The sequence below is a fragment of the Ranitomeya variabilis genome, chromosome 2 (assembly GCF_051348905.1).
Source record: "Ranitomeya variabilis isolate aRanVar5 chromosome 2, aRanVar5.hap1, whole genome shotgun sequence".
Taxonomy (NCBI): Eukaryota; Metazoa; Chordata; class Amphibia; order Anura; family Dendrobatidae; genus Ranitomeya; species Ranitomeya variabilis.
In genome coordinates this window covers 108414004-108438162 of record NC_135233.1, presented here as the reverse complement: position 1 = coordinate 108438162, position 24159 = coordinate 108414004, and the positions used below count along the sequence as shown (strand labels likewise).

Here is a 24159-nt window from a genome sequence, read left to right as displayed (position 1 = left end):
ATGCGCTGTGCTGTTCCTTATGCCAGAAATCTTACTCCAGTCCTTGACTGGAGTAAGATTTGTGGCATGGCGCACGCCACTGGTTAAGCACTCCTCATTCTTTAAGAGGCATGTGCCCCTTAATGAATCAGGAATTTCTATCTCCAACATACCTTCTAGGGCCTTCTTGTTTACATACTTTTAGGGTGTACTAAATGCAGCATTTTAATTTGTTCAATTTAAGTGATTGTCCTTTTTCATGTAAATTTTATTTTGCATAAATCCTTGCTCGTGCAGAAGAAACAACCTTATTAATACATAAGTGACTAATATTCAGATGCCAAAACATCTGCCATTAGTTCTCTCCATGTGAATATCCACTTATTTTTTAGATGTTTCAGTTCATCTTGTTTCTATAACATACTAGATGGTGGCCCGATTCTAACGCATCAGGTATTCTAGAATATGTATGTATGTATGTATATAGCAGCCACATAGTATATAGCACAGGCCACGTAGTATATAGGAGCCATGTAGTATATAGCAGACACGCAGTATATAACACAGCCCGCATAATATATAGCACAGCCCACGCAGTATATAGCACAGCCCACACAGTATATAACACAGGCCACGCAGTATATAACACAGGCCACGCAGTATATAACACAGGCCACACAGTATATAACACAGGCCACGCAGTATATAATACAGGCCACACAGTATATAACAGTGGCCATGCAGTATATAACACTTCCCACGTAGTATATAGCAGCCACACTGTATATAACACATCCCACTTATTATATAGCACAGCCCACGCAGTATATAACACAGCCCACGCAGTATATAACACTGCCCACGTAATATATAACACTGCCCACGTAATATATAGCAGCCACGCAGTATATAACACAGCCCACGTAATATATAGCACAGCCCACGCAGTATATAACACAGCCCACATAGTATATAACACAGCCCACGCAGTATATACAGCCCACGCAGTATATAACACTGACCACGTAGTATATAGCAGCCACGCAGTATATAACACAGCCCACGTAGTATATAGCAGTGTGGGCACCATATCCCTGTTATAATATATATATATAATAATTAAAATAAAAAATAGTTATATACTCACCCACCGGCGTCCAGCGAAGCTGTCCCGATGCGTGCACTGCTGCCGCCAGCTTCCGTTCCCAGCGATGCATAGCGAAATTACTCAGATGATTTAGCGGTCTCGCGAGACCGCTAAGTCTTCTGGATAATTTCGCAATGCATCTCTGGGAACGGAAGCTGGCGGCAGCCACGCACGCATCGGCGAACGACGGAAGGTGAGAATAGCAGGTTTTTTGTTTTTTTTATTATTTTTAACATTAGATCTTTTTACTATTGATGCTGCATAGGCAGCATCAATAGTAAAAAGTTGGTCACACAGGGTTAATAGCAGCGTTAACGGAGTGCGTCACACCGCGGCATAACGCAGTCCGTTAACGCTGCCATTAACCCTGTGTCAGCGCTGACTGGAGGGGGGTATGGAGTGGGCGCCGGGCACTGACTGGACCGAAGTAGGGAGGGACTAATTCTTGGCCGGACTGTGCCCGTCGCTGATTGATCAGCGAAGCGATATATCCGTTCCAGACAGACGGAAGTACCCCTTAGACAATTGTATATATAGATGGTCACAAAAGATTGTAGAACATTTCTGAACACTAGTACAAAATCTAGTTTCACTCCTGTCTTTTACAAGATCGAATGTTAGTAAATAATCTCAACTGTAATTTTAAATAATCTCCAATGTTTCACTTTACATTAGTTATACAAATGATGGAATAATAAGATTGTTTCATTTATTTACATAATTAATGTTCCTTGTAAATACTGAATATTTATTAGTGTTAAATTGCAATAATCCCCATTTAATTTATTTAGAAAGTGAAAGTTTTACATTATTGCATTAAATTCTAATTAGGCGCTTCCACATTGCCTAACTGTTTAGGAAATAGATTGCTGGCTGTAATAAAAAGTCTTTTTATTAATCCATTCTCTAGTATGCTTTGTGACACCTGTAATTTTTATCTAGACGTTGAGATTAAAAATGTTGATAATCTTTTTGTCTTCAGCTGTCAGGAATGCTGCCAATATTCGAAGGAAAGCTCTCTCCTAAATATGTACCACTTATTATAATATTAGCTCGCATTTAGCACTCATTTCACAGCTGCTTAATTATACTGTGTATGTAGCATTAATTATAGTATTTATTCATCTGTGTGGTCTCTAATTTGTAATTTCTCCCTAAGTAGAGTATCCTACAGAATCCTGTGCTCCTCTGGAAAAAAAAAGGAAAAAAAGATATGAAAAGTATCGTATAACGAAAATATTCTCACTTGTCATAATTAGAGAGAAAAGGAGAAACTTTGGAGTATATAGGTAAAAAATGCTTTATTAATACAAATACATGATAGTTAATCCGTACAAAAAGGGATAATTTATAAAATAAACAACCAGGATGGTGAAAAGAATGAGTGGGGATCACCCGGTGTGCACCACCTATGGGGCCAGCATGCAAGCCATACTTGGTAAGAGACCTACTGCTAAGTAGCATATAAGTCTATAAGCCAAACTGGCGTGAAGATAACCAATAATGAAGGTAACTCTTACCACTGCTGAACACCAAGGTGGCGCACACCCGGACGGATCCTTAGGCACAGTCCCCGACGCGCGTTTCGCCCACGATGTTAAGTTGCTTTATCTCCCATTGATAAAGCAACTTAACATCGTGGGCGAAACGTGCGTCGGGGACTGTGCCTAAGGATCCGTCCGGGTGTGCGCCACCTTGGTGTTCAGCAGTGGTAAGAGTTACCTTCATTATTGGTTATCTTCACGCCAGTTTGGCTTATAGACTTATATGCTACTTAGCAGTAGGTCTCTTAACAAGTATGGCTTGCATGCTGGCCCCATAGGTGGTGCACACCGGGTGATCCCCACTCATTCTTTTCACCATCCTGGTTGTTTATTTTATAAATTATCCCTTTTTGTACGGATTAACTATCATGTATTTGTATTAATAAAGCATTTTTTACCTATATACTCCAAAGTTTCTCCTTTTCTCTCATGGCTTATATGGAGTTGGTTTTTTATGGTGAGGGGTAGTCTGGCACTATTTAGCGCTATCTCACCCCTCTCAGTATCTAATATGCTGCCTCGTTTTGCTATTATTGTCATAATTAGAGTAGAGCAAATAAATTCACAGGGCCCTGGCCTGGCATCCTTGGCGGTACTCATTGGCAGTCCTACGACCTAGGACCTGCGAACTTCATTGGCTGGCACTTGACCCGTCGCAAAAGCCTTGTAAACGCTAGAGGCGCCCTGGATGCCGACATTCAAGGGCTGGCCAAGAAAATTCACAGGACTGGTATGGCGGCACGGAGTACCAATGTGGATGCCGGATGGGAGTTCTCTAAATATTTGTGCTCATCTCTGGTTATAATGTTCATCTCTGTAAGCCACAACTATGCCTGGGACATCAGACGCCGGTGTATGTGTGACAAAAGTGATAAATTCATCATGCAATGTAATGCTACATTTCTTGGCACTGGTACAACATCTAGCGTAAGGCCAGACTGGGCAGTTATGATGCGGTGGTGGCTTTGCGTCAGAATAGTATGATAGGTGATACAGGCAGGGGCGTAGCTACAACAGGTGCAGGGGTTGCAATTGCACCCGGGTCCTGGAGCCTAGGGAGCCCTAAAATTCCCTTTGGCCTATATAAAAAGACTATTGCTATTAAAGATTTTATATATTTGGGAGCCCCGTTGGAGCTTTCGCATTTGGACCCATGAGCTTCAAGTTACGCCACTGGATGCATGGATAATTTTAGTTAATTAAATTAATGCAAATTTTTGCAGGAGAACGACTTACTTTTCTGTAAATTGTGCAGCTTCTGTTGCAGAAAGTTCTGCAGTTGCCTTATACACCTGAAACAACTACACTCAGATGAATGTGACTGATTTTTAGTTGTAGAAATATTTGCAACAAAATCTGCGGTGTGCGAATTCACCCCCAGAGATTGGTAGTAGAAAATTTTTGCTTTTCCAAAACCTGCATACTTTATAGAATCTCCCATCAACATTTTTACCCTTTTAATGTATTGCAGCCATCATATTATACGGCACTGTGAACTTACAATTGCTCATTTTGCCTTTCTACCCAGATAATTCTTCTGTTTAACAATGATTAGATTGCTTTGTCCTGAAGAAAAATTGTGAAAATTTCAAACGCTTTGACAAAAAAATGCATCTATCTATATTAGTCTCCGGCTTCAACAACTCCTTTATCCAGGCAGCACAACATTAACCTATTCATCTCCACTATTGGCATCACATGATTAAAACAGACGAGTTAAATCCTTCTAAGTTTTATGTAGTAACATGAAGTCTCTTTTCCCTGCATGAGTCATCATTAGATCTACAACCTTACATCACTGAAAAGTCCCTAGCAGCTCAGCTCTGCCTTCTCCATCTCCTGACCCAGGTGCTCCAGCCTCCCTTGCTTTTATCCCTCTGTTTCCTTTGGTTAGTGAAGTAGGATTGTAGTTCTAATGCTTATTCATGCACAGTTTAGATTAGGAAAATAACTGCTTGAAAAACGCACAGAATGTACATAGCATTTTTCATGCCAATACTCATGTGGAAAAAAATAAACATTGCAAAAAAGCACTGTGTGAACTTATCCTAAGAGTTGCCAGATATCCACGTAACGTCCTGTAACACTCATGATGTTCATAACATAAAGGAGAAGATTTGACAGAAATCTACTGTGATTTTTTGGTTGTGTTTACAATTTTGGGTATGCATCATTTCGAGCAAGCGCCATTTTTGTACATTTTCGGTAATTGTAGATGAATTTCGACATCATAAATCAAATAGCCTTTTATGCAGTGTTCAAAACAAGATGACAACTCATTTCATGTCCTTTATTTCGTCTGGTATTTACCAACTACATATTTTTTACCGGATGAAAATAATAGAAGCAAAATATCTGAACTAAGTGACATAATTATGCAGGGCACATAAGCAATAATTTAAGGTACATTTTCCGCTCCCCATTGTAATCACTATACACTTGTTTTATTGTCTTCATAAAGAGATGCTAGCAAATCTATTAAAATGTTCTTTTCTTCTGCACAATCCATGGAAATCTATGTTCTTTTTAAGCAGGATAGTTCTTATTAGTTTTGAAATTGCCAAATGCTATTCATCTGAGCTAAGCACTCTCTACTGTTGCGGGATGTTTTGTTCGGATTCCTCTGTAAATTTTCGAGTTTAGAGTTGCTAGGCAACGCTCTTCTCCTCTAGCATCACTTAAATAATCGGGTCAGAGGGAGCAAATCTGTATCATCTAAAATCTCTTACACCAATACGCTCTTATTTTTCTATGTAATATATTTCTTTTTGTTTTTCCTTATTTCTTTTTATTTTAGGAAATGTGATTGTGTATGGGAACACACTTGATAGTTACACCACAGTTGCTACTCTCATGTCATTGGGAGTGTGTGGCTCTCGAATTCATTTTGTACAGCCTCCACTTACATCAAATGTCACTTGCTTTAACAATTACGCCATAGAGGAAGCTGTGCATAAAGGCTTATCGGCAGCCGGCGTGACTACCTACTACAACAGTAAACTGGCGCAGTGGAATGATGGCGCTGACCCAGATCCTATATGTTGTGCGTCATTTACCACCGATTCAAAACCACTGAAACTATCCTGCATTGTGAGTACAAAGAGCGTATCCTGTTATGTAAGGAGAAACGTGTTTCTTATATATATATGTATATATATATATATATATATATATATATATATATATATATATATATATATATATATTTATACAGAGTCTCACAAAAGTGAGTACACCCTTCACATTTTTGTAAACATTTTATTGTATCTTTTCATGGGACGACAGTGAAGACATGACACTTTGATACTCTGTTACAATGTAAAATAGTCAGTATACCAGTATACAGCTTGTATAACAGTGTACATTTGGTGTGCCCTCTAAATAACTCAACACACAGCCATTAATGTCTAAACTGCTGTCAATAAAAGTGAGTACACCCCTAAGTAAAAATGGTCAAATTGTGTGCAATTAACTATATTCCCTCTCCCGTGTCACGTGGCGCATTAGTGTTACAAGGTCGCTCTCACACTGTCTCACACTGGTCACTGGAAGTTCAACATGGCACCTCAAGGTAAAGAACTCTCCGAGGAGGTGAAAAAAAAGAATTGTATCTCTACATGAAAATGGCTGAGGCCCTAGGCTATAAGAAGATTGCCAACACCCTGACACTGAACTGCAGCACGGTGGCCAAGACCATATAGTGGTTTAACCCCTTCATGGCCGGAGGTATTTTCGTTTTTTGTTCCCATTCTTCCCAGAGCCATAACTTTTTTATTTTTCTGTCAAAATGGCCATGTGAGGACTTGTTTTCTGCGGGACAAGTTGTTTTTTTTGAACAACACCATTGGGTTTAACATGTACTGGAAAACGGGAAAAATATTCCAAGTGCGGTGAAATTGCAAAAAAAGTGCAATTCCACATTGTTTTTTTTTAACATACCGTATTCATTAAATGCTAAAACCAACCTGCCATTATGATTCTCCAGGTCATTATGAGTTCATAGACACCAAACATGTCTAGGTTCTTTTTTAAATGGTGAAAAAAAAATCCAAACTTTGGTAAAAAAAAAATGGCACCATTTTCCGAGACCTGTAGTCTCCCTTTTTCGTTATCTCGGGTTGGGTGAGGGCTTATTTTTTTTGCACGCTGAGCTGACGTTTTTATTGATACCATTTTGGTGCACATATGATCTTTTTATTGCCTGTTATTGCAATTTTTTGAATTTTTTTTCTCATTACGCCATTTAGCGATCGGGTTAATTATTTTTTTATATTGATAGATCGGGCATTTGAACCCGCAACTGTTAGAGGCACATGTCAGCTGTTCAAAACAGCTGACATGTGCCAGGAAAGATGTGGGCTCAGCGCCGGAGCCCACATCAAAGGGAGGGATTCTGACGTGCGCGTACTATTACACCCAATTTCAGAAAGGGGTTAACACAACAAGTTCCTCTCGGAACTGGCCTCACCATGGTCGACCAAAGAAGTTGAGGACACGTGCTCAGCATCATATCCAAAGGTTGTCTTTTCAAAATAGACGTGTGAGGTCTGCCTGCATTGCTGCAGAGGTTAAAGGATCAGCCTCTCAGTGCCCAGACCACACGCTACCGCACACTACATCACATTGGCAATAAAAATAAACTCACAGCGATTTCATTCATGCGACTTGGGAGCATATTTTACACAATGAGTATTTATGATCCCCCATGTTGTATCAATGGATGATAAGTTGCAAACTCCTGTACGTTATTGAAAACCAAAAAAATAGAGTACTATACAATATATAAAAAGTATCAAAAACTTTATTACATTTTTTAAGTACTATTGGTAAAAAGCACCATTAGAACAGTAATAAGAACAATAAAAACAAGGACAAAACCCTAGTAAGAAGCATAGGCCCTGGGTATATAAAGTGATCTGTATATAGTCTGAGTGAACAACATCGATGAGGTAGTCAGAGCTAATCCTGATCAAAGATGATCATGTGTACCATTGGCAGCACGATATGAGGGATAATAGTTAACAAGCAACTGCAAAGGACTATAAATGTGCTGCTGTGGAAGAGGATTCCAGTGGCAACTTGTGAAGCCCTAGTGAACTCCGTGACCAAGACAGTAAAGACACTGACTACTTTACATTGTATCAAAGTTTCAATCTTCAGTGTTGTCCATAAAAAGATATAATAAAATGTCTACAAAAACTTGAGGGGTGTACTCACTTTTGTGAGATACCTTATATATTGTGTATATATACACAATCAGACTAGGTGATTTTCTGGATTTGTTTTCTCATTTTGACTCTCATAGTTGTGGTCTACCTATGATGTCAATTACAGACCTCTCTCATCTTTTTAAGTGGGAGAACTTGCAAAATTGGTGGCTGACTAAATACTTTTTTCCCCACTGTATCTCGTCATATGGCCAATCAGAGTGGATAGTATCGGACTGTGTACGGAGACATACCTATGACATGGAGAGTGGTAACCCCCCAGTTATAAATTTGTTCATTAGGAGGATATGCAAATTGTCTCTTCAGAGAGGAAGAGAACTAGAACTCTAGTGCCACCTATTGAAAGTAGCAATCCTAACAGTCAATGTCGACCCTTTAACGAGCCTTGTCACATGACTTAGGATAAAAGCCAAACCAGAATCTCAATTGCAGACACTGTGTTTCGGGGTACTGCTCCTCGTCAGTGCAAAGTGGAGGTCTGGTTTGGCTGATTGAGAGGCGTCTAACCGGGATCCAAGAAGTATTGTTTCGCCTTGCGGAGAGTGACATGTTAAGCATGTCGAGGTGAGGAGACTTAAAGCCGCAGTGCTCCTCTGGGAAATATGCAAATTGTCTCTTCAGAGAGGAAGAGGACTAGAACTCTAGTGACACCTATTGGAAGTAGCAATCCTAACAGTCAATGTCGACCCTTTAACGAGCCTTGTCACATGACTTAGGATAAAAGCCAAACCAGAATCTCAATTTGCAGACACTTCATTTGGAGGAGTAAGAGAGGGACATCGTCAAATGCTCCAGAATTGTTATTCATAAGAGGGGTGGCATGAGTGTCTATCAGCCTTGTTTTTACCAGAGGTAATGTACTGTATATATCTGTTTTGCTTATATATTATTTTGTCTTCTAGGCATTTTTCAATTTTTGGAAGAAGAAAGTAGACTACGATGCCTTTAAGGCAGTTAACAGTGCCTGCCTGGTATATGATGGAAAGCTGGTTATTGATACTACGTTTCACACCAATGATTGTTCTATAAGAGCAGCTGGACCGCTGACCAAGTACTCCAATAGATATTATGTTAATGAGTGGTCTCACAGCTATTTCAGTGCCAAGGAGATAGGCGTTCAGCTGGCTGCTGCCATGCTTCCTCTTTTTGACCCGACACTCGAACCTATCAGTGAACCATCACCAGAATGTGACAGACTCATTCCAATCTATAAAGGACCTAAAATGCAAGGTTAGTTTCTAGATATTTAATTGAGCCTTATCGCAATGACCTTCTGGATTATTTCGAAGAGAACTATGTAAATGGCCAATGGAATATGGACAACTCTCCGAATTACAAATAATGCCGAAATTTGTGGAAAAGTAAAAATCGCCTGTCCTCTGTTACATCACTTACTACAAATTTCCAAATTACCCCAAAAACAAGAACTGTTCAGCAGGAGCGTCATAAAACAGGTTTCATGACTGAGCAGAATAATACAAGCCTGGGATCACCATGCACAATTCCAAGTGGCAGGTCTAAACAAGGGGCAAATCTGGGCTTGGTGGACATTTTGAGAATGATACCACTTGGAGTACATGGGGATCTATTCATTATTGCATTTGAGCCTTTTTTTTGTCTAGTTTTGGGTGTTTTTCATCTGTTTTTCATTTGCACTGTATTCTTTCTTATTTTAATTTGAGTTTTGTAAAGTCTATTTTATGCAGGTTCGCCTGTTTGCTTTTTTTAATGCCCATCATTGTGGACAGGGTTTTCATGTGTTGTTGACTAATTCTTCAATTATGATTTTATAAACTGTTGTAAAATGTTTGCTCAAGTGTAGTCCAGTCGTCACCCTAGAGGAATTTTTATGTACGTCTGACATTTATTAACAAATTTTACAACATTTCTTCTTGTGACTTTTGTCTATAAAAAGTAGCAAAAAAGGTTGAAGGCAAACATAAAGAACATTTTTCATTTTGCGGACAATTCAAGAACCCCATGCGCTATCTTGAAGAAAAACCTCAATGCATACAAGAAGGCGCAAAAAGAAAAGCGTCCATTCGTCTATTGATGAAAAATCAGCATTTGGTATAAAAATGAGGCTAAAGATAAAGATCTGAAGCTTGTGTCACTCCAGCTCTATTCCCTGCCCAGCACTATCTTCTCCTGGTTGGCTGACTGCTGTGTGACTTTAGGCAAAGGGGCCGTCAGTCAAGCAGGAGTAGGCGGCGCTGGACAGTAAGTTTAAGCGCCACATCAAACTGTATTTTGTTATAGGATTATTACTGACTTTCATAGACAGTGACCTCTGTAGGATAAAGATCTAAATGTAAATTCATAGACAGTGATTGAAACACTGGGATTGAAATGTGACATAATTTGTGACAATTTATACTGAGCGTTGTAGAGACATGTTGACATGTTAGGCATGGTTTTTCACCATGTTCATCAAGGGGCATGGCCTATCAAGAATGAGGTGTGTCCTAAATCTTTATTTAGTGCACCAAAATTACATGGTCTTTGTGGACCAAAATAAGCCAGGTGCCAAATGATCAAAATATACACTCTAACCAGCATTAGAAGAATTTGAAAAACTTTCTAAAACTTTGCATTTTCTAAAACTTAGCTTTTGTAAATCATGCCCAGTATATGTAAGGAAAGATAAAAAAAAATAATTGACCTATAATTTTATAATGGTAAACTATATTGCTTTTCTGCCTTATCAGGTGGTCTTGTTCCTGGTGGCTATTACTATTTACATGTCACAAAGCCTGCAATTCCATCTCCTCTAGAAGCTCAGATGGCACAGCCAAGTTATGTAAGTAAAACAGTGTGATATACAGTGTGCATGTGTTCTACTTATATTTATATATATATACATATATATATACAGTGGGGCAAAAAAGTATTTAGTCAGTCAGCAATAGTGCAAGTTCCACCACTTAAATAGATGAGAGGCGTCTGTAATTTACATCATAGGTAGACCTCAACTATGGGAGACAAACTGAGAACAAAAAATCCAGAAAATCACATTGTCTGTTTTTTTATCATTTTATTTGCATTTTATGGTGGAAAATAAGTATTTGGTCAGAAACAAAATTTCATCTCAATACTTTGTAATATATCCTTTGTTGACAATGACAGAGGTCAAACGTTTTCTGTAAGTCTTCACAAGGTTGCCACACACTGTTGTTGGTATTTTGGCCCATTCCTCCATGCAGATCTCCTCTAGAGCAGTGATGTTTTTGGCTTTTCGCTTGGCAACACGGACTTTCAACTCCCTCCAAAGGTTTTCTATAGGGTTGAGATCTGGAGACAGGCTAGGCCACTCCAGGACCTTGAAATGCTTCTTACGAAGCCACTCCTTCGTTGCCCTGGCGGTGTGCTTTGGATCATTGTCATGTTGAAAGACCCAGCCACGTTTCATCTTCAATGCCCTTGCTGATGGAAGGAGGTTTGCACTCAAAATCTCACGATACATGGCCCCATTCATTCTTTCATGTACCCGGATCAGTCGTCCTGGCCCCTTTGCAGAGAAACAGCCCCAAAGCATGATGTTTCCACCACCATGCTTTACAGTAGGTATGGTGTTTGATGGATGCAACTCAGTATTCTTTTTCCTCCAAACACGACAAGTTGTGTTTCTACCAAACCGTTCCAGTTTGGTTTCATCAGACCATAGGACATTCTCCCAAAACTCCTCTGGATCATCCAAATGCTCTCTAGCAAACTTCAGACGGGCCCGGACATGTACTGGCTTAAGCAGTGTGACACGTCTGGCACTGCAGGATCTGAGTCCATGGTGGCGTAGTGTGTTACTTATGGTAGGCCTTGTTACATTGGTCCCAGCTCTCGGCAGTTCATTCACTAGGTCCCCCCGCGTGGTTCTGGGATTTTTGCTCACCGTTCTTGTGATCATTCTGACCCCACGGGGTGGGATTTTGCGTGGAGCCCCAGATCGAGGGAGATTATCAGTGGTCTTGTATGTCTTCCATTTTCTAATTATTGCTCCCACTGTTGATTTCTTCACTCCAAGCTGGTTGGCTATTGCAGATTCAGTCTTCCCAGCCTGGTGCAGGGCTACAATTTTGTTTCTGGTGTCCTTTGACAGCTCTTTGGTCTTCACCATAGTGGAGTTTGGAGTCAAACTGTTTGAGGGTGTGCACAGGTATCTTTTTATACTGATAACAAGTTTAAACAGGTACCATTACTACAGGTAATGAGTGGAGGAAAGAGGAGACTCTTAAAGAAGAAGTTACAGGTCTGTGAGAGCCAGAAATCTTGATTGTTTGTTTCTGACCAAATACTTATTTTCCACCATAATATGCAAATAAAATGATAAAAAAACAGACAATGTGATTTTCTGGATTTTTTTTTCTCAGTTTGTCTTCCATAGTTGAGGTCTACCCATGATGTAAATTACAGACGCCTCTCATCTTTTTAAGTGGTGGAACTTGCACTATTGCTGACTGACTAAATACTTTTTTGCCCCACTGTATATGTATATATATATATATATATATATATATATATATATATATATATATACCGGTATATATATATATATAGGGTGATTATAAAAGATTATAAATATGTATCACCTGTTAGTAATAGTATCGTATCGATGGGTCACATCTCTAAGTTTGTACGTTGCGCGTGCAGATTTGCTTGTGACTCACCTGGTGGCAGGGCAGATCCCAAAATGGCGACTATGCAAGAGAATAGCCCCCAAGTCTCCCAATCTGACAGTGTGCGGCTTCTTCCTTTGGGGGTATGTCAGAGATATTGTTTAAGTGCCGCTATTGACAGCAACACTGGACGAGGTCCGGGACAGCATGACCGCCACTTTAATGACCATCGACAGGGACATGCTGTTTGAGTCAAACTGGATTCACGCATTGATGTGTGTCGTATGACAAAATGAGGACACATAGAACATTTGTTAACATTATGTCCTGAATTTGGAGAGTTTATGTTCATTATTGTGCATGTAATATATTTTGAAATATACCTCTATGAATCCCGATGAATATTTTCTAATCACCCTGTGTATATATTGGGATAGAATCTGCATAATGACAATTTTTTTTATAGGAAATAGTAATGCTTGTGTGCCAACTGAGTGTCTTCGGTATGCTGGAATAATATGTTCGAGTTCTCCCTCCCGACATGTCGCACAGCTATTCGACAGCCACAAGACATGCAGGGATTGCCTCTAATTGCCTCTAATATGTTATTCGAGCACACCAAAGTCACTTGGTTGGCACACGAGCATGGTTGGATAACACCTTATCCCAGCACGTTCGCTCCTCGCTAATAGGAAACCAAATAATTAATCATGAAAGTGCACATTAAGTTTCCCACAGTTTAATCAAGACTGTTTTTAGGCATTTTCATGTAACAAACAGTCTTGCAGAGATTACTTGAGAGAATTTCTTCCTGATTTCTTTAACGTTCTGTAGGCGACTGGTAGACAAGGTGGGACTGGCAGAGCAGTGGTGTGGAGTCCTGCAGTCAGCTGTCTCACTGCCCGATTAAGCACTTTGGGAAGAAAGGGTTGATTGCAATATGAGCAATCTGATTGGATCAAATGAGAAGCAGATATAGGGGGTGACTGGCCAGGATATCTTGGGTATTCTTTGTGCATTGTTTTTGCATATTTTCTCTTTTACAGTGAATCTGTCCACATCATCACCTTCATTAATAGTGCGTCTTGTTGCCTCAAATACAAGAAAGTCTTGACATACTATTACACTAAGGTGCCACTTATTTTTGTTTTAGCTCAGATCACTTTTAGCATACAGTGTCACAAACCCTACTCCACTACAAAGTCTTCATCAATTTTTGCTGCTCTGTTAGTGCCTATTCAGACTTTTATTCTGTTCTTAAAGGGAGTATGTCAGAACAGAATGACTGTTCAAACTAAGTCCCGCCACTCACTGCTCCTTGGTGGGGTCAGTCATTTAAATACACCTTCCCCTTGCTTGTTTTCCATCTATCTCAATCTTCCCCTTATTTGTTTGACAGATCTGTCTCTATAGAGCCAGAGAAGGGTCAACATCAGAGGCGTAGCTAGGGTTTCAACTTAGGCCTCTTTCACACTTCAGTTGTTTGGCGTCAGTCTAAATCCACCATTTTCCTCAAAAAACGGATCCGGTTTTTTTTTCGACGGATCCGTTTTTTTCCCCATAGACTTGCATTAGCGACGGATTGTGACGGATGGTCGTCCGTTCCATCCGTCATGTGACGGATCCGTCAAAATTTGGCGGACGTCATCTAGACATTGACGGTCATTGCAACGTTTTTTGTCTGCGTTGAAATGGCGGATCGCGACGGATCCGTCGCGTCCGTCATTTCATAGAATGGCCACCTATGGGCGACGGATCCGTCGCGACCGTCATTTCGACGGATCCGTCGCCCCAATCCGTTTTTTAAATTTTTTTCAATTGCGCATGCTCCAAAAAGTATATACAACCCCCGAGTAACGGATCCGTCAAAAAAACGGATCCGTTACATCCGTTTTTTCAACTATTGTGACGGATCCGTCGATCCGTCATTATGTCGGAAGTGACTGACGCCAAAAAACTGAAGTGTGAAGGAAGCCTTAGGGGGGGCGAAACATCTGAGTGGGCCCCTAACCAGCTAACCCTGATTACAGCTACGGTTGCAAACTCTAATTGTGAATATAGGGGAACCTCAGAATATGACCGCACTGTTATTGAAAATAAATCTGTATACAAAAACGAACGTTGACTTTACCACCATATTGTGACCCTATGCAACTTTGATGATCACAATACTCTGAGTGTCCCTATAACAATGATGCTTAAGTGCCCACTTAACATTTAATAATGTCCCCTAAGTTCCCCCATGTACTGCTCCATTATACACAGTATGGTGAGCTCAAAGCTTCCCTATACACAGTCTAAGGCCCCCACAGCTCCCATATACACAGTATGATGGACCCGCAGCTCCCTTATACACAGTATGATGATTCTATAACTCCCCTTTACACAGTACAATGTTCCCACTGCTCCCCTCTACACAGTATGAGCCCAATGCTCCCCTATACACAGTATAATGCTTACAGAACTCACTATAGAAAGTATAATGCCTCCCAGAGCTCCCCCACATACAGTGTAATGGGCCAACAGCTCCCTTATACATAGTATGATGGGCCCGCAGCTCCCTTATACACAGTATGATGGGCCCGCAGCTCCCTTATACACAGTATGATGGGCCCACAGCTCCCTTATACACAGTATGATGGGCCCGCAGCTCCCTTATACACAGTATGATGGGCCCGCAGCTCCCTTATACACAGTATGATGGGCCCACAGTTCCCTTATACACAGTATGATGGGCCCACAGTTCCCTTATACACAGTATGATGGGCCCGCAGCTCCCTTATACACAGTATGATGGGCCCACAGCTCCCTTATACACAGTATGATGGGCCCACAGCTCCCTTATACACAGTATGATGGGCCCACAGCTCCCCTATACTCAATATGATGGGCCCACAGCTCCCCTATACACAGTATGATGGGCCCGCAGTTCCCTTATACACAGTATGATGGGCCCACAGCTCCCTTATACACAGTATGATGGGCCCACAGCTCCCGTATACACAATATGATGGGCCCGCAGCTCCCGTATACACAGTATGATGGGCCCACAGCTCCCTTATACACAGTATGATGGGCCCGCAGCTCCCGTATACACAGTATGATGGGTCCGCAGCTCCCTTATACACAGTATGATGGGCCCGCAGCTCCCGTATACACAGTATGATGGGCCCGCAGCTCCCGTATACACTGTCTGATGGACCCGCAGCTCCCTTATACACAGTATGATGGACCCGCAGCTCCCTTATACACAGTATGATGATTCTATAACTCCCCTTTACACAGTACAATGTTCCCACTGCTCCCCTCTACACAGTATGAGCCCAATGCTCCCCTATACACAGTATAATGCTTACAGAACTCACTATAGAAAGTATAATGCCTCCCAGAGCTCCCCCACATACAGTGTAATGGGCCAACAGCTCCCATATGCACAATATGCCTTCACATTTCCCTATATACAGTATGATGGGCCTGCAGCTCCTGTCAAACAGTATGATGTCCCCCACAGTTCCCCTGTACACAGTATGATGGGCCCGCAGCTCCCTTATACACAGTATGATGGGCCCACAGTTCCCTTATACACAGTATGATGGGCCCACAGTTCCCTTATACACAGTATGATGGGCCCGCAGCTCCCTTATACACAGTATGATGGGCCCACAGCTCCCTTATACACAGTATGATGGGCACACAGCTCCCTTATACACAGTATGATGGGCCCACAGCTCCCCTATACACAATATGATGGGCCCACAGCTCCCCTATACACAGTATGATGGGCCCGCAGTTCCCTTATACACAGTATGATGGGCCCACAGCTCCCGTATACACAGTATGATGGGCCCACAGCTCCCTTATACACAGTATGATGGGCCCACAGCTCCCCTATACACAATATGATGGGCCCACAGCTCCCCTATACACAGTATGATGGGCCCGCAGTTCCCTTATACACAGTATGATGGGCCCACAGCTCCCTTATACACAGTATGATGGGCCCACAGCTCCCGTATACACAGTATGATGGGCCCGCAGCTCCCTTATACACAGTATGATGGGCCCACAGCTCCCTTATACACAGTATGATGGGCCCACAGCTCCCTTATACACAGTATGATGGGCCCACAGCTCCCCTATACACAATATGATGGGCCCACAGCTCCCCTATACACAGTATGATGGGCCCGCAGTTCCCTTATACACAGTATGATGGGCCCACAGCTCCCGTATACACAGTATGATGGGCCCACAGCTCCCTTATACACAGTATGATGGGCCCACAGCTCCCCTATACACAATATGATGGTCCCACAGCTCCCCTATACACAGTATGATGGGCCCGCAGTTCCCTTATACACAGTATGATGGGCCCACAGCTCCCTTATACACAGTATGATGGGCCCACAGCTCCCGTATACACAGTATGATGGGCCCGCAGCTCCCGTATACACAGTATGATGGGCCCACAGCTCCCTTATACACAGTATGATGGGCCCGCAGCTCCCGTATACACAGTATGATGGGCCCGCAGCTCTCGTATACACTGTCTGATGGACCCGCAGCTCCCTTATACACAGTATGATGGACCCGCAACTCCCTTATACACAGTATGATGGACCCGCAACTCCCTTATACATAGTATGATGGGCCCGCAGCTCCCTTATACACTGTCTGATGGACCCGCAGCTCCCATATACACAGTATGATGGACTTACAGCTCCCGTATACACTGTCTGATGGACCCGCAGCTCCCGTATACACAGTATGATGGACTTACAGCTCCCGTATACACAGTATGATGGACCCGCAGCTCCCTTATACACAGTATGATGGGCCCGCAGCTCCCATATACACAGTATGATGGACTCACAGCTCCCTGTCATGATTTGGATGCCCCGGTCATTTACTCATCCTCCGGCGTAATCACTAATTTGTGGCAATGCTGCAGTGCCGCGGCTCAAACTTGTGAGCGCAGCTTCTGACAGGCCAGAAGTTAGAAGCTATGTCACAAGCGCTCAGTGTAAGACTATGAGGCTATGTGCACTTGTTGCGGATTCGTGTGCGGATTTACAGCGGATTTCCTGTGTTTTTTGTGCAGATTTCACCTGCGGAATCCTATACAGGAGCAGGTGTAAAACTCTGCGGAATCCTCAAAAAGAATTGACATGCTGCGGAAAATACAACGCAGCGTTTCCGCACAGTATTTTCCGCACCACGGGCACTGCGGATTTGGTTTTCCATAGGTTTACATGGCACTGTAAACCAGATGGAAAACTGCTGCAGACCCGCAGCGGCTAATCCGCAACGTGTGCACATAGCCTGAGAGTGAGAAAGAGGCCAGAACGAGGCTCCCATAGACTCACATTGATTAGTGACCTCTGCGCTGCTCCACGAAACACTGGAGCCTCGGACAGGCCACAAACTGCAGGAGACGGAGCCGAGCGGAGACAAAAACAGATGAAGACGCCAGAAGGTGAGTATCAGACAGAGGGCAGGGGACGGGGATTTTCAGCACCGCTCCAGCAATGAAATAAAAAATAATGCTGGAGTGGTGCTGTAAATGTGATGCAGCTCTTGGTTACTATATGGGGGCTTCGTATACTAATACTCATAAAAGACCCAGGTGGTACGTATCAAAAGCCCCCTAACCCCCCCATCTCCAGCCTCGCCAGACAGCAAATATTACATGATGGAGCACATATAATATCATAACAAAACATTATAATATTCGGCCCCCAGTGACCTGCCCCTCCTCCCCCACTTCAGCTCCAATACCCCCATCATCTCACATCCACCCCTCAGTGCCCTGTCCCCCCTCACCCACCTTCTGCCCTCACAGCCCCCAAATGGTCTCACATTCACCCCCCAGTGCCCTGTCCCCCTCACTCACTTTCAGCCCCCACAATACCCCAGCGGTCTCACAGTGACATACCTGAATTGAATAAACCTAATAAGTTCCATCCCCACTTACTGATAAAGCTTGCACTGCAGGCAGGACCTGGAAGTGTAAGTGAAATGCAAGGTGTGGGCACTAGGACCCAGCATGCCTGAGCCAATCCCAGCGTGCACAGAGTGAAGAAAAACTGCAGCCGGGGAAAGCTTCATGATCAGGTCAGACGGGCGAAACCATTCACTGCAGGGGGGAGACAGCAGCCGGCCACTGTGCTAGTAGCGTGCAGAGTCTCCGTCAGACGGGAGCAGACATTATACTGCTCTGCTCCTATGCGGTGTTCTGCCTCCTCACAGTAGTGTCCCTGGCTCCCAGTGGGCCCCTTCATGTGACAGGGCCCGGGGCGATGGCCCCCTCTGCCCCCCCAGTAGCTACGCTACTGGTCAACATAAATGGAAACCAAGCAGGTGGGAAGGTGCAGTTAAATGATTGGCCTCACCATGAAGCACCAAGCGCTTGTACTTGGTTTAAACAGTCATTCTGTGGTTACAGAGTCCCTTTAACCCCTTAAGCCCCGAGGGTGGTTTGCACGTTAATGACCGGGCCAATTTTTACAATTCTGACCACTGTCCCTTTGTGAGGTTATAACTCTGGAACGCTTCAATGGATCTTGGCGATTCTGACATTGTTTTCTCGTGACATATTGTACTTCATGATAGTGGTAAAATTTATTCGATATAACTTGCGTTTATTTGTGAAAAAAATGGAAATTTGGCGAAAATTTTGAAAATTTTTTAACTTTTAATTTTTGTGACCTTAAATCACAGAGATATGTCACACAAAATACTTAATAAGTAACATTTCCCACATGTCTACTTTACATCAGCACTTTTTTGTGACGGAGTTATAAGGGTTAAAAGTTGACCAGCAATTTCTCATTTTTACAGCACCATTTTTTTTTAGGGACCACATCTCATTTGAAGTCATTTTGAGGGGTCTATATGACAGAAAATACCCAAGTGTGACACCATTCTAAAAACTGCACCCCTCAAGGTGCTCAAAACCACATTCAAGAAGTTTATTAACCCTTCAGGTGTTTCACAGGAATTTTTGGAATGTTTAAATAAAAATGAACATTTAACTTTTTTTCACACAAAATTTATTTCAGCTCCAATTTGTTTTATTTTACCAAGGGTAACAAGAGAAAATGAACCCCAAAAGTTGTTGTACAATTTGTCCTGAGTACGCTGATACCCCATATATGGGGGTAAACCACTGTTTGGGCGCATAGCAGAGCTCGGAAGGGAAGGAGCGCCATTTTACTTTTCAATGCAAAATTGACTGGAATTAAGATGGGACGCCATGTTGCGTTTGGAGAGCCCCTGATATGCCTAAACATTAAAACCCCCCACAAGTGACACTATTTTGGAAAGTAGACCCCCTAAGGAACTTATCTAGATGTGTTTTGAGAGCTTTGAACCCCCAAGTGTTTCACTACAGTTTATAATGCAGAGCCGTGAAAATTCTTTTTTTTCCACAAAAATGATTTATTAGCCCCCAGTTTTATATTTTCCCAAGGATAACAGGAGAAATTGGACCCCAAAAGTTGTTGTCCAATTTGTCCTGAGTACGCTGATACCCCATATGTGGGGGGGAACCACTGTTTGGGCGCATGGCAGAGCTCGGAAGGGAAGGAGGGCCATTTGGAATGCAGACTTAGATGGATTGGTCTGCAGGCATCACGTTGCATTTGTAGAGCCCCTGATGTACCCAAACAGTAGAAACCCCCCACAAGTGACCCCATATTGGAAACTAGACCTCCCAAGGAACTTATCTAGATATGTTGTGAGAACTTTGAACCCCCAAGTGTTTCACTACAGTTTACAACGCAGAGCCGTGAAAATAAAAAATCCTTTTTTTCCCACAAATATGATTTTTAGCTCCCCAAATTTTTATTTTCCCAAGGATAACAAGAGAACTTGGACCCCAAAAGTTGTTGTCCAATTTGTCCCGAGTACGCTGATACCCCATATGTTGGGGTAAACCCCTGTTTGGGCGCACGGGAGAGCTCGGAAGGGAAGGAGCACTGTTTTACTTTTTCAACGCAGAATTGGCTGTAATTGAGATCGGACGCCTTGTCACGTTTGGAGAGCCCCTGATGTGCCTGAACAGTGGAAACTCCCCAATTCTACCTGAAACCCTAATCCAAACACACCCCTAACCCTAATCCCAACGGTAACCCTAACCACACCCCTAACCCTGACACACCCCTAACCCTAATCCCAACCGTAAATGTAATCCAAACCCTAACCCGAACTTTAGCCCCAACCCTAACCCTAACTTTAGCCCCAACCCTAACCCTAACTTTAGCTCCAACCCTAGCCCCAACCCTAGCCCCAACCCTAGCCCTAACCCTAGCCCTAACCCTAGCCCTAACCCTAACCCTAGCCCTAACCCTAGCCCTAACCCTAACCCTAGCCCTAATCCTAATGGGAAAATGGAAATAAATACATTTATTTAATTTTATTATTTTTCCCTAACTAAGGGGGTGATGAATGGGGGTTTGATTTCCTTTTAGAGCGTTTTTTTATATCAGATTTTTATGATTGGCAGCTGTCACACACTAAAATACGCTTTTTATAGCAAAAAAGTTTTTGCGTCTCCTCATTTTGAGACCTATAATTTTTCCATATTTTGGTCCACAGAGTCATGTGAGGTCTTGTTTTTTTGCGGGAGGAGTTGACGTTTTTATTGGTAACATTTTCGGGCACATGACATTTTTTGATCGCTTTTTATTCTGAGTTTTGTGAGGCAGAATGACCAAAAACCAGCTATTCATGAATTTATTTTGGGGGAGGCGTTTATACCGTTCCACATTTGGTAAAATTGATAAAGCAGTTTTATTCGTCGGGTCAGTACGATTACAGCGATATCTCATTTATATATTTTTTTTATGTTTTGGCGCTTTTATACGATATAAGCTATTTTATAGAAAAAATAATTATTTTGGCATCGCTTTATTCTGAGGACTATAACTTTTTTATTTTTTTGCTGATGATGCTGTATGGCAGCTTGTTTTTTGCGGGACAAGATGACATTTTCAGCGCTACCATGGTTATTTATATCCATCTTTTTGATCGCGTGTTATTCCACTTTTTGTTGAACGGTATGATAATAAAGCGTTGTTTTTTGGCTCGGTTTTTTTTTTGTCTTACGGTGTTCACTGAAGGGGTTAACTAGTGGGACAGTTTTATAGGTTGGGTCGTTACGGATGCGGCGATACTAAATATGTGTACTTTTATTGGTTTTTTTATTATTTACATAAAGAAATGTATTTATGGGAATATTTTTATTTTATTTAGGATTTTGTTGTTTTTTTTACACATGTGGAATTTTTTTTTAAACTTTTTTACTTTGTCCCAGGGGGGGACATCACAGATCGCTGATCTGACAGTTTGCACAGCACTCTGTCAGATCAGTGATCTGACTGACAGCGCTGCAGGCTTACGAGCGCCTGCACTGGACCCGGAAGTAATCCCTGCAGGACCTGGATGGATAGGAGGTAAGAGACGCTCGGAGCAACGCAATCACATCACGTTGCTCCGGGGTTCTCAGGGAAGCACGCAGGAAGCCCCCTCCCTGCGCGATTCTTCCCTATACCGCCGGAACAATGTGATCATGTTTGTTCGCAGTGTGCCGGGGGTTAATGTGCCGGGGGCGGTCCGTGACCGCTCCTGGCACATGGTGCCGGATGTCAGCTGCGATAGCTGACTCCCGGCCGCGATCGGCCGCGCTCCCCCCGTGAGCACGGCCGATCGCATATGACGGACTATCTCATCACTGGGAATTAAGTCCCACCCCACCTCGACGGGATAGTACGTCATATGGGATTAAGGGGTTAAAGGTGATCTGTCATAAGATTTCACAACACAAACAGTATATACTGTTAACTAGGTCTTTTAGACTTAATGAAACTGATGTACTTAGTGTATGTACTCCCGTATAAGCCGAGTTTTTCAAATTTTTCAACACATTTTTTTGTGCTGAAAACACACCCCTAGGCTTACACTGGAGTGATGATCCAGAACATGGAGGGGGAGTGGCAGCGGCCGAGCATCGGGTCACAGGAGGCAGGAGCCGTCTGTTGCGGCTAACACTGCTAAAGAGAAATTAATATTCACCTCGCCACACTGGGCGTGGAGAGAAGTGAATATTAATTTCTCTTAAGTAGCAGGCACACGTGATCAACCGGCAGCTGCGGCTGACACTGTGCACGCTACTTAATAGCAATGAATACTCACCACCCTCTACACACAAAGTCCCGGCGTGGAGAGCAGTGAGTATTCCTGCAGCTGTGCTCTGCTTGTAAGCAGTGCATGGCGTCCCTGCCATGCGCTGCTTACAAGCATAAAGCAGCTGCTGGCACCTGAACAAGACACTGCGAAGGAGCGCAGGAAGGTAAGTATAATGGTTTATTGTTTTTTTATTTGGGCCATGCATACCAGGATGAGGATGGGAGCCAATCATACATGGATAGGGATGAGGAACCATGCAGACCAGGATAGGGATGAGGAGCCATGCGTACAAGGATAGGGATGAGGAGCCATGCATACCAGGATAGGGATGAGGAGGCCATGCACAACAGGATAGGGATGAGGAGTCATGCGTACCAGGACAGCGATGAGAAGGTCATGCATACACCGATAGGAATGAAGAGCCATGCATACAAGGATAGGGATGAGGAGCCGCGCCTACATGGATAAGAATGAAGAGCTATGCATACAATGATAGGGATGAGGAGCCATGCATACAAGGATAGGGATGAGGAGCCATGCAGAACAAGATAGGGATGAGGGGACAATGCCTACCCGGTTTATACTCAAGTCAATAAGTTTTCCCAGTTTTTTTGTGGTAAAATTAGGTGCCTCGGCTTATACTCGGGTCAGCTTATATTTGAGTACCAGATGTTTCCAGCACGCTCATTGCTATCTAATTAACGCTGCTGGTGATTAAACTAAAGTAAATAATGACATCATTCAATAGCGCTTACACAGGTGGTAAATTAACTTAAAATGAAGTTAATAACAATAGTGTGGTGATGTGGTGGGGGGCGGGATTATGTGTGGTGATGGGGTGGGGGGTGGGATTATGTGTAATGATGTGGTGGGGGGCGGGATTATGTGTGGTGATGTGGGGGGCGGGATTATGTGTGGTAATGTGGTGGGGTTATGTATAGTGATGTGGTAAGGGGGCGGAATTATGTGTGGTGATGGGGTGGGGGGCGGGATTATGTGTGGTGATGGGGTGGGGGGCGGGATTATGTGTGGTGATGGGGTGGGGGGCGGGATTATGTGTGGTGATGTGGTGGGGGCGGGATTATGTGTGGTAATGTGGTGGGGGGCGGGATTATGTGTGGTAATATGGTGGGGGGCGGGATTATGTGTGGTAATGTGGTGGGAGGCGGGATTATGTGTGGTGATGTGGTGGGGGGTGGGATTATGTGCGGTGATGTGGTGGGGGGCGGGATTATGTGTGGTGATGTGGTGGGGGCGGGATTATGTGTGGTGATGGGGTGGGGGGTGGGATTATGTGTGGTGATGTGGTGGGGGGCGGGATTATGTGTGGTGATGTGGTGGGGGCGGGATTATGTGTGGTAATGTGGTGGGGGGCGGGATTATGTGTGGTAATATGGTGGGAGGCGGGATTATGTGTGGTGATGTGGTGGGGGGCGGGATTATGTGGGGTAATGTGGTGGGAG

General features: G+C 43.1%; 1 protein-coding gene across 3 annotated transcripts in view; it reads left to right on the top strand.

Annotated features, from left to right (window-relative positions):
* Positions 1 to 24159, top strand: part of CFAP61 (cilia and flagella associated protein 61) — a 416189-nt gene that overhangs the window by 281084 nt on the left and 110946 nt on the right. For all 3 annotated transcript variants that reach the window (XM_077282796.1, XM_077282793.1, XM_077282795.1), the window contains 3 exons: positions 5468 to 5760; positions 8801 to 9128; positions 10607 to 10698. In XM_077282796.1, the coding sequence (XP_077138911.1) occupies positions 5468 to 5760; positions 8801 to 9128; positions 10607 to 10698 (713 nt within the window). The remainder of the gene's footprint in view (positions 1 to 5467; positions 5761 to 8800; positions 9129 to 10606; positions 10699 to 24159) is intronic.